Here is an 11,241-nt window from a genome sequence, read left to right on the forward strand (position 1 = left end):
AACTCAAAGGCGCTTTCCAGCACCACCAAAACTGCCACCCAATTTGCTGCACCGTCTAAATTTTTTTTGTAATTGTCATTAACTGAACAAGAATACCATGCCGGGCTGCAAGAAATATCCAGAATTTAGTTCAGGTGGACAGTTCCAAGCACAACAGGAGTCTTGGGACATGGCGGCAGCGGCGGTGGAGTGCAGCGATCTTGGCGAAGCCTTGCAGCTTCCGATCCGTTTGGTACCTGGACGACAGACCTTTTGCACGGTACTAACTCATACATGGATGGCTCAGGCTAGCCTGATCTTGTCGGGAGAGAAGTAGGGTCAGCTCTGGTTAGTACTTGGTTGGGAGACCACCCCAGAAGACACATAAGGAGGCAACGACAAACACCGCTGAATGCCTGTTGCCCTGGAAACCCTATGGGGTTGTCATATGTCGGCTGCTACTTGCGAGCACTTCTCACTTTCAGTTGCAAATTATTATGAAACTTGGAACAAACACCTCCCCAGGACTGAGCAGGGATACTGAGTTTCTTTTTTCCTCATTACATAGACTAAACCCACTTTCGCCAAGTATAGCTACAGCATATATCCGCAGTATTCCAATGCATTTCCCTTTTAGAAGAGTGTATCAGAATAATGTGGGGTTTTTTGTATTGACATACTCCAGTAAGGTATATTGGCTGTTTATCTCATTACATACACTAACCCATCTTCCACTATATTTTAATGTATTCTTTTTTTTATAGTGGCAAATTAGAATGATGTTTATATGTGTTACATGTTTAAATTAAACCTCTGAGAAACCTCTATGCCCTCATTTTAACACAGAGCTAACACTACAACAGACTCTCATTTATTGTACTTCACACTCAGGATACTTAATGACGTAGACATCCATCTGCTATTCCGACTTATATTGCCTTTTGTTGTTGTTTCAGCCCAGTCAACACAAACTAACAAACACCAGACCCCAACTTGTGATTCTTTTAATCGGCTAAAAACATTTCCATGAGACCCAGTTTGGTGTAGTGGTTAAGCGTGCGGACTCTTATCTGGGAGAACCGGGTTTGATTCCCCACTCCTCCACTTGCACCTGCTGGAATGGCCTTGGGTCAGCTATAGCTCTGGCAGAGGTTGTCCTTGAAAGGGCAGCTGCTGGGAGAGCCCTCTCATCCCCACCCACCTCACAGGGTGTCTGTTGTGGGGGAGGAAGGGAAAGGAGATTGTAGGCCGCTCTCTGTCCTTGATAGTGCAGCTGCTGGGAGAGCCCTCTCATCCCCACCCACCTCACAGGGTGTCTGTTATGGGGGGAGAAGATATAGGAGATTGTAAACCACTCTGAGTCTTTGATTCAGAGAGAAAGGCGGAGTATAAATCCAATATCTTCTTCTTCTACCAACTCAGTGCTCACTTTCTCTATATTTAGGACTGCTTGCCCTTCCATCCTCTTGTCTGATGAAGTGTGCTTCCAGCACACGAAAGCTTTCATTCTGAATAAAACTTGGTTGGTCTTAAAGGCGGGACTTGACTCCTGCTTTGTTCTACTGCTTCAGACCGACACGGCTGCCCACTTGGATCTTTCGACTTTCAAATAATACTACAGCTGCTAATAATGTGTTGCGATGCCACTATTGGTTGAGCTTTCTCCTAGCGCAAAGAGCCATTTGCAGGAAGCTCCTCCAAGGAAAGCCGCCTCTGTCAGCAATACAGAGCCACAGAATCCAGCCCAATGGGACCCTCCAGAATCCCTGATTAAGATACAATGTACTGACAAAAGCTGGTAGGCATCCAAACGTCACTGTCACAATCAGGGCCGGCTCTATGGGGTATAGCGCCCCAGGCAGCCTTGCTGCCCCCGACCCTGGGGCTCTAGAAAGGCTGATCACTGGGTAAAACCGTGGGAGGTAAAAACTCGCTCATCCTTCCCGCCACTGCTGCCCCCGCGCTGATCGTGAGCGCGTTGGAAGGGTGGCATAGGAGCCGCCAGACTCCAGCACGGTTTTACCCAGTGATCAGCTGAGCGGTGGGGGCGGGAAGAGGCCTTTTAAGAGCCTTGGAATGCGGCGCTTTACCGCGATTCCGAGCATTAAAATAGAGAGGAAGGGAGGGAGGAGACGGCTGGGGAGGCAAATAGGCATTTGCCTAGGGAGCGTGGGGGGGGCGGGTAGACTGAATTTGGCGCCCCCGCCCTGCCAGCACCCTAGGCAATTGCCGAGATTGCCTAGTGGGTAAGCCGGCCCTGGTCACAATTCACCGCCATATGTGGATAAGCAGGGAAACCATATAATCCTTTGGAAAAGTCATGTATTTCGTGAGATTACAGACCATTCATAAGGCCACGAAATGTCAGTCAGTGCAATTCAAGTTATGCTTGCCATGGGTGGGGAGTGTCAGCAAGGACAAGTTACTCATGGTGACACTCTAGGACTTTCAAGGCAAGAAGTATGAAGAGGTGGTTTGCCACCCCATCTGCTTATGCCAATTTTTAACTTCCTTCCATCCAAGTATGAATCATGACCAATACTGCTTAGCTTAAGAACATCAGAAGAGCCCTGCTGGATCAGAGCAGTAGTCCATCCAGTCCAGCATTCTATCTCACCCAGTGGCTTACCAGTTCTTCTGGAAGGCCAACAACAGGGCATAGAGGCTGAGGCCTTCATAAGAACATCAGAAGAAGAACCCTGCTGGATCAGACAAGGGGTCCATCTAGTCCAGCATCCTGTCCCCCTCAGTGGCCAATCAGTTCCTCTGGAGGGCCAACAACAGGGCATAGAGGCTGAGGCCTTCATAAGAATATCAGCAGAGACCTGCTGGATCAGACCAGGGGTCCATCTAGTCCAGCCTCCTGTCTCACACAGTGGCCAATCAGTTCCTCTGGAGGGCCAACAACAGGGCATAGAGTCTGAGGCCTTCATAAGAACATAAAAAGAGCCCTGCTGGATCAGACCAGTGGTCCATCTAATCCAGCATCCTGTCTCACACAGTGGCCAATCAGTTCCTCTGGAGGGCCAACAACAGGGCATAGAGTCTGAGGCCTTCATACGAACATAAAAAGAGCCCTGCTGGATCAGACCAGTGGTCCATCTAGTCCAGCCTCCTGTCTCACACAGTGGCCAATCAGTTCCTCTGGAGGGCCAACAACAGGGCATAGAGTCTGAGGCCTTCATAAGAACATAAAAAGAGCCCTGCTGGATCAGACCAGTGGTCCATCTAGTCTAGCCTCCTGTCTCACACAGTGGCCAATCAGTTCCTCTGGAGGGCCAACAACAGGGCATAGAGTCTGAGGCCTTCATAAGAACATAAAAAGAGCCCTGCTGGATCAGACCAGTGGTCCATCTAGTCCAGCATCCTGTCTCCCTCAGTGGCCAATCAGTTCCTCTGGAGGGCCAACAACAGGACATAGAGTCTGAGGCCTTCATAAGAACATAAAAAGAGCCCTGCTGGATCAGACCAGTGGTCCATCTAGTCCAGCCTCCTGTCTCACACAGTGGCCAATCAGTTCCTCTGGAGGGCCAACAACAGGACATAGAGGCTGAGGCCTTCATAAAAACATCAGAAGAAGAACCCTGCTGGAATAGACCAGGGGTCAATCTAGTCCAGCATCCTTTCCCTGGTGTTGCCTCCTTGCTGTTGGATGCAGAGGATTAGTGACGTCCTCCATGAATTTATCTAATCCCTCTTTAAAGCTGCTTACTCCGGCGACCATCGCGACATCCTCTGGCAGCCAGTTCCACACTTTAATTGCTCTCTGTGTAAAGCAGCATTTCCTTTTGTCTCTCCCGAACCTCCTGCCCATCAGCTTCATAGGATGCCCACGAGTCCTAGCATTTTGAAAGAGGACGAAAACATCCGTCCCCTCTCTCCACCCGATATGTCATTTTATAAACCTCTATCACGTCCAGTGTTCCCTCTAAGCTTAGTTAGTGTGAGCTATCTCACAGTTTTTTAGCTTCTGACGCACCCATTTTTTTTTGTCTGAGCTCAGGAAAAAAATGGCCGCAGAGCAAACGAATTTATGCGGTAGCTCACAACTTGAACGCCAGTTGCTCACGAAGTAACGTTTTTGCTCACAAGACTCCACAGCTTAGAGGGAGTATTGATCACTTCCAATGTTCCCTCTAAGCCATGAAGTCTTGTGAGCAAAAATTCTACTTTGTGAGCTACTGACATCAAAGTTGTGAGCTACTGCATGTGTTCGTTTGCTCTGGGGCCCTGTTTCCTGAGCTAAGACAAAAATGTGTGAGCCAGAGGTCAAAAATCTACGAGCTAGCTCATACTCAGCTTAGAGGGAAGAAGACGACGACTGCAGATTTATACCCGGCCCTTCTCTCTGAATCAGAGACTCAGAACGGCTTACAATCTCCTATATCTTCTCCCCCCCCCACAACAGACACCCTGTGAGGTGGGCGGGGCTGAGAGAGCTCTCACAGAAGCTGCCCTTTCAAGGACAACTCCTGCGAGAGCTATGGCTGACCCAAGGCCGTTCCAGCAGGTGCAAGCAGAGGAGTGGGGAATCAACCCCGGTTCTCCCAGATAAGAGTCCACACACTTAACCACTACACCAAACTGGCTCTCCATGGACCACTGATCACGTCCCCACATTCGTTGTCTCTTTTCTAAACTGAAAAAAACCCAGACTCTTCAGTCTTTCCTCACAGAGGAGGTGCTCCTATCCCCTCACCCTCTTGCTTATCCTCCTCTGTACTTCCGAGCTCTGACAAGATTGGGCTAGCCTAGGCCATCCGGATCAGGCCACATTTGCAACTGAAAAACTGAAACCCACTTACTACGGCAGCCTTCTCAAAATTTCCATCGAAACCAGCTCAGCCCATCCAGCCTTTTTGTGTTCCTGGGTCTAATCAGCCGCCCAGAGCGCCGCAGCTTCAGGGTATGCGTGGTATCTCAGCAAATGCATGTTTTCCAAATCCACGTCTGCTGAGATAGCACGAAAGCAGGAGAGGAGGTGACTGTAGGGGAGAATTAACGGGTGGGCAGAAGATATGCTCCAATCCTTCTGCACCTGCTGACTCGCTCCCCCGAACATCCACAGAGGCAGTTTTCTGTTAGCTGAACTTGCTTCAAGCCTTGAGGGAAAAAGAAAAAAAAAAAAGAAATGGGGGGAGGGACACGAAGGAAAGACATTTTCAGGCTTGGATTTAGAGGCATGGGGAAATTTCCCTGCCCGTCTGCTGATTCTCCCCTGCAAGGAATAAGCAACAGCACCTCTCGTCAATTTCCTGTCTTCAAAAGTCCCATCACAAACAGTGAATTGAGGAAGAGCGACATGGAAGTGTGAGGAGTATAAGCAAATTATTGGTTCAAACTGTAGCTTGGATAAAGCATTATTGCGAAACAGGGAGTATGCACCGGTTATGCCTGTAAGCCGATTGTGGTACTTAAAATTGTATCGGAGTATCCTCTGCGTACACTGTGCAAATCCAGACTCATTTAAGAATTTTCGCTAGTAAGAGACTTGAAATGCAAAATCATATTTTGTGAACATGTTTTCGATCGGACTTTTGAAGGCAAGAAATTGACAAGAGGTGAACTATGCACGGAGCTGTTCCTTATTCCTGTCCGTGTGACTTTTTCCAGCTGCCAATTCTCCCCTGCAAGCAGCAGCCTTCCAGCACTTAGGGTAAAAGGAAAACACTGGGGGCAGGATCCCCATATTTCCCCATAATGTGTCCTTCTTCCCACAACGGAAGGGGTACTGTAGGATTCTGCCTACATCTCAATAGATGGCTTCTTCCTAATTCTTGGGGAAGCTTCCCCATCACCTTGCAAACGGAGGCACCTATTCCAGTCCTCTTAAATGGAAAGCAATGTTAAGCTTAATTTAACTTCCCCTACTAAAAATAAGGACTTCTAGCAGGGAGAAAGAAGAACAAAACTTGATAAAACATTCCAGAAGCAACAGAAGGGTAAACCCCCCCTTTTACCTGCACGCAGACAACTTCGTTTACTTCCGATAACGTTACGGGAGACTTTCATAAGCTGAGAATTGTAGAAGTCCAGCTTTTCAGTCATTATTGTCTATAAAGAGAGCAATTATAAATCACATTGTTATTAATGGAAGTCTCTGATTTGGAACAGACCTGCAAAAAAAGGGCTTTTTCTTTTTTAAAAAAACCAGACTCTTTTTATTCTACAGCGCTTTTAGCAAGAGGGGAACAATTAAACTGCTCTGCATTTAAATAATCCCAGTTAATTCCATTTCCAGGGCTTTGAGCCAGAATTAATAAATGTTTATCTGAACATCATGATTCATTTCTTTTAAAAAAAACCTAAATCTGTTTTTTTAGGAGGGGGGAAAGAACCTTTTCTGGTACCCATCCACCCATCTGCAATATTGATAATGAAAACTGCCAGTTTCTTTCTTTTTTGCACTTTAGTATCTGATATATTCCCTCTCTCCCGTTTTTTTGTTTTGTTTTCATTTCAATGTGGCGAGAGGGGAAAGATGACGCGCCTTGCTGCTAGAACTAGCCTTCTGAAAAATAAAATGAAGAAATTAATATGGAAATGAGAAGAAACCAATCTGAAGCCATATGTCTTTCTGAATGAGGGTTAATCACAGATTCCCCCTTTTTTTTTGCAAACATACGAGAAAACAAGGGCTTTCTTAGGAGGAAGGGAGGAAAGTGTATTAATTAAAATTAAACGCTAGAGACAAGCGGGTTTCAGAGGCACCGCGAGTCCTTTGTGAATTAGCATAACATTCACGACAGCCCTGGAAATTGGTTTAATAACCTTAAATAGTTGCAACCCCCCCTCTTCCCTATGCCTAACGTAAATAGCCCCGGACAGATCAAGCCTCCGAGGTTCCCATTGCACCAATTTGCGAGGAAGCTCTGACATTGAATAGTGGGATTGCTTCTACCGGAACAGAACATGTCTCTATTATCATGGTCCTGGAAGCATCGATGAATCCCTTCCGAACCCAAACAACCAGCCACAAATATATATATTTGTCAACCCAGACTGCTCCCTGGAAGGTCAGATGCTGAAACTGAAGCTCAAATACTCTGGCCACTCAATGAGAAGGGAGCCCTCCCTGGAGAAGACCCTGATGCTGGGTAAGACAGAAGGCAAAAGAAGAAGGGGACGGCAAAAGAGGAGATGGCTGGACAGCGTTACTGATGTAACTAACACGCATTTGAGCAGACTTCAGAGGATGGTGGAAGACAGGAGGGCCTGGCGTGACTTTGTCCATGGGGTCGCAGAGAGTCGGACTCAACTGTGCAACGTCTGAACAACAACATATATATATTATAAAAAATTATGTGATGTACAAACATAAAGGGCTGACTTCACTAGGTCTACGGTGGTTGTCATACAGCAACCAAAACTCAGCTGGTTTCAGGGTGGCGTTCTTGCCTTGAGATTAAGGGACGAGTTTCCATTAGGCAAACTGGTTTTGGTTCGTTTCAGAGAGCAGCCAGGCTGGTCTGCAGGAGAAGAGCTCGATTCGAGACCAGCGGCAACTTACAGGTGAGCAAGATTTTTCGGGTGATGAGCTCTCAAGAGTCAACGCTCCGATGAAGGTTCCGATGAAGGGAATTTTGACTCTCAAAAGCACATATTCCCCAAAATCTTCTTGGTCTCTAGGGTGGTCTTGGACTTGAATTTAGCCGGTTTCAGTTCAAGGTGACAAATCTAAAAACTCTCGCTTGGAAGTGAAGGTCCCCTGGACTCTGTGGGACTTATTTAAAAGTAAATGTGCATTGGATCGGACTGCAGAGGATGTAAACTGGACTAGGGTTTGGAATTAAGCCACCTGAGCAAATGACATAATTCTCGGAAAAGTAGCGGTGGACAATGGAGTCGCAAGCGAATGCCAACTTGGCACTGAATACTGAGATGTGGCCAAAGAACACCATCCCATGTGCCCATTCCACAGTGAACAGCACAAATCACTAGCGCAAAACGTGCACATCGGCATACCAAACTGCCCACGATTTTATTTCTCACAGCCCTTAAGATCACAACCTCATCCACTATGTGGTGCCCCGTTAGTCATTTTTGCTGCACAAATCCATTTCGTTTGCCACCTGCAATGTGGGCACCCCCCCTCTCCTGATCCACGAGGTGAAAAGCCTACCTGTTTCACTCTGAACGGCATACGAAAATCTATGATTCCTTCTTCTCGCTCGTAAGCTGCCTTTCCCAAAGTTCATTTTTCCACTGATTATCTTGATGCAAAGTGCATTTCAACCTCCATTTGCTGGCTATTGGGGAGGATTTGTCTGTATTGCTGCAGACGGAGACTAACGCAACTTTCACACCCCAGTGCTTCCTGTATTTATTAAGAAGCCATTGGCAATGATTTCGTTTAAGCATGTAACACTTGGAAGCAAGTTCCACAATACTCAATGGGATTCACTTTAACATAGGTATTCACAGTATCCAGAAACATTTTGCAGAATATTAAAATTCACAGGTCCACCCCGCTCCCCGCCCCCAATCTCTCCCATCCCAAACCAATTTTCTTTTAACAAACCACCACCTAAAATCAATGAGACCAATTTCGCACTAGACCTTTAATTCTGGTTTAACTCTGTCCCCAAACTGATATTCTACACTAGAATCATACAAACCAACTCTATGATTCTATGATTTTAGTGCAGAACGTCAGCTTGGGAACAGAGCTAAACCAGGATTAAGTCTAGTGAGAAATTTGTCTGTTTTATTATTCTATGAATATGGGGCAAAAAGGCAAGCCCAATTCCACACAGAAGCCAAAAGCAGGACTCATACAGGTCAACGGGACTTACTCTCAAGAAAATGCCAACTGTTAATTTTCACTGATTACAACGGCCAAGTTTACTCTCCCTTTTCAGTCATCCTGAAATCAATGGGATTAAGAAACTCCTTAACTTTGGCTGAGCTATACCCGAAGTGTTTAGGACTCCTTTCAGTCTGTCGTGTTTAAAACGAAGCCTCTTTCAAGAAGAGGTTTCTTTTCCAAACTGGCCTTATAAGAGAGTTAGGACAGAAACCAAGGCATCTGATGTCCTTTTGTTTCCTTTATTATAAATACATATAAATACTCCGAGGGACTTTTAGATTTCTTTGTTTAGCAGGATGCATGGCTGAATTTGGAAATGCATTGAACCAAAGTTGAGAAACAGGCAGAGAGAGAGAGAGAGGGCAACAATTGAAAGACTTAAGTCCAAAGTTGAAAACGATATATAAATGAGTGAAACAACCCATCAAGAAGCATTTTTCACAAACAGTGCTCACTGGCTCTCCTGAAATGAATGGCCATGTGACATACGAACATCAGATTGCTGCCATTCTGCCAACTGTTAAATCCGATTGCAGGAAAACCAGCCATTTAAACAATTCCTCACCCCGTAAACATTGCATAGCTTGTATTTCTTCCCAGGGGAGACTCACTTGAACCTTTCTTTCCCACACCTCCCCTTGGGTTATTTTATCTTGCTCTCTCTATACAAATATATTTCCAAACCCTGGTTTCGGATCATCTTAAAAATGAGAACGGGGGTGGAAGGCGATGCTTGAAACCCATCCGGGACAGAACTGAACGCAGAATATACACAGGGCCGGATTAACAATTAGGCCACGTAGGCACTTGCCTATGGGCCCCCATGCCTTTAGGGGCTCCAGGCTGGCTCCCCCTTGGTTTCCCCCCTGCTTGCAGCCCACCCAGTCTGCACAAACAGCCAGCAACTGAGCTGCTCTTTGCCCAACTCGCCTGGTGTGGCTGCTGCTAGCATTGTGGCCAAGTTTGCTTCCCTCTGCCTCTCCCCCCCCAGCTCAGTAAAAGGGGCCGAGGGGTGGGCACTCAGACTCTGAGATAATTTGCGAGGGGGCTGCAATATTTTGACTGCCCAGGGGCCTCCGCAGGGTGTAATCCGGCACTGAATATACACAAAAAAGAAGAGAGGGCGCAAAGAATGAAACGTCCAACAGAAAGCATCAGCAAAGAAAAGAAACCCTGAAGGATGGAGAGAGGAGCACAGAGTAGCAGCAAAACCCAAGGATGTCCAAATTCCGGGAAGGGAGTGGGGAGAACGATTAGTTTAAAGGGGAAAAAAAAAAAGTGCGTGTGAGGGGGCGAAGATCCGGAATCGACGGCAAGAGGCGTGGCAGGTAAAGCGGCGCCTTTTGTCCCTCTGCTGGGTTTGCAAGCCCCCCCCCCCCCGCCAAACTTCCTCAAGGTTTCTCGTTGCAATGTTTGCAAAGGCCCGAGGCGGCCCCGGAGTAGGCAGTGCATTTCTCGGGGCAGGCGGCGGGCAGGGCGGCGCCCGAGAAAGGGTAGACGGCCGCCGCCGCGGTCTGTCCGAAGGGGGCCAGGCCGGCCGGGAGCGGGGTGCCGAGGGCCTGGCCTTGGTTGAGGTAGGCCACCAGGCGCCGCATCTCCTCGAGGGCCTGGGCCTGCATGAGGATGTAGTTCTTGGCCAGCAGGAGGGTGGCGATCTTGGAGAGCTTGCGCACCGACGGGCTGTGGGCGTAGGGGATGACGGAGCGCAGGCCGTCCAGGGCGTCGTTGAGGTCGTGCATCCGCCGCCGCTCGCGGGCGTTGATGCTGAGGCGGAGCGAGCGCTGCTCCTTGGGCTTCTTGGCCCCCAGCGGGCCGCTGGCCTTCAGCTTGGCGGCGCCACCGCCTTCCCCCGCCGTCCGGGCGCCCTCGAAGCAGGCGTCGTCCTCGTCGCCGCTCTGCTCGTCGCTGCTCTCGGCCGACTTGCCCAGCGGCGTGGCGCGGAACTCCAGGCCGCCGCCGCCGGCCCCGCCGGGGTAAGTCACCCGCGGCGCCTCGCCGCCGCCCCCTCGAGCCGCGCCGTAGGCGGCGAAGGCCGTCTGGGTGTAGCTCTGCGCCAGGGTCAGGTAGGAGTCGCCGCCCAAGGACTTCAGCTCGGCCATGCCGCCTGACTCCCGCAGGGCCGCCGCGCCGGCGAAGAGGTGCTGCTGTTGCTGCCCGCCCGGGGCCGCCGCGCTCATCGAGGGCGCCGCCCGGAAAGAGGTCTGGCGCAGCACCGGCTTCAACCCGCCGCCAGCCGGGCTGGATCAGGCCCGGGAGCCTCGCCTTGGACCTGGGAGGCGCCCCTTTGGACGCCGCGCGCCCTCGCCTCGCCACCAGGGGCGTGCGCTTTTACGCACGGGCGGCCGAGGCGCTTCGCTGGCTGCGCTCCCTCCAGCCGAGTCGAGAAGCGCCTGTCTCGAAGTCTCTCGCCGAGCGCTGCCACGACCCTTCCCCGCGATCCGGTGCCGGCGCGC

The 11,241-nt window shown here is 49.3% G+C and overlaps 1 protein-coding gene across 1 annotated transcript; it reads right to left on the reverse strand.

Annotated features, from left to right (window-relative positions):
- Positions 1-10,170: 10,170 nt before the first annotated feature.
- BHLHE23 (basic helix-loop-helix family member e23) lies at positions 10,171-10,972 on the reverse strand. Its single transcript, XM_060233218.1, has one exon. The coding sequence runs from the start codon at positions 10,963-10,965 to the stop codon at positions 10,180-10,182; it is 786 nt and encodes a 261-aa protein (XP_060089201.1). The 5' UTR covers positions 10,966-10,972; the 3' UTR covers positions 10,171-10,179.
- Between the last annotated feature and the right edge of the window lie 269 nt (positions 10,973-11,241).

This window comes from Heteronotia binoei, chromosome 2 (genome assembly GCF_032191835.1).
Source record: "Heteronotia binoei isolate CCM8104 ecotype False Entrance Well chromosome 2, APGP_CSIRO_Hbin_v1, whole genome shotgun sequence".
NCBI classification, from domain to species: domain Eukaryota; kingdom Metazoa; phylum Chordata; class Lepidosauria; order Squamata; family Gekkonidae; genus Heteronotia; species Heteronotia binoei.

What these genes read in the sequence shown, in the direction of transcription:
- BHLHE23 (XM_060233218.1), bottom strand. Translation starts at nt 10,965, where the DNA reads ATGAGCGCGGCGGCCCCGGGCGGGCAGCAACAGCAGCACCTCTTCGCC.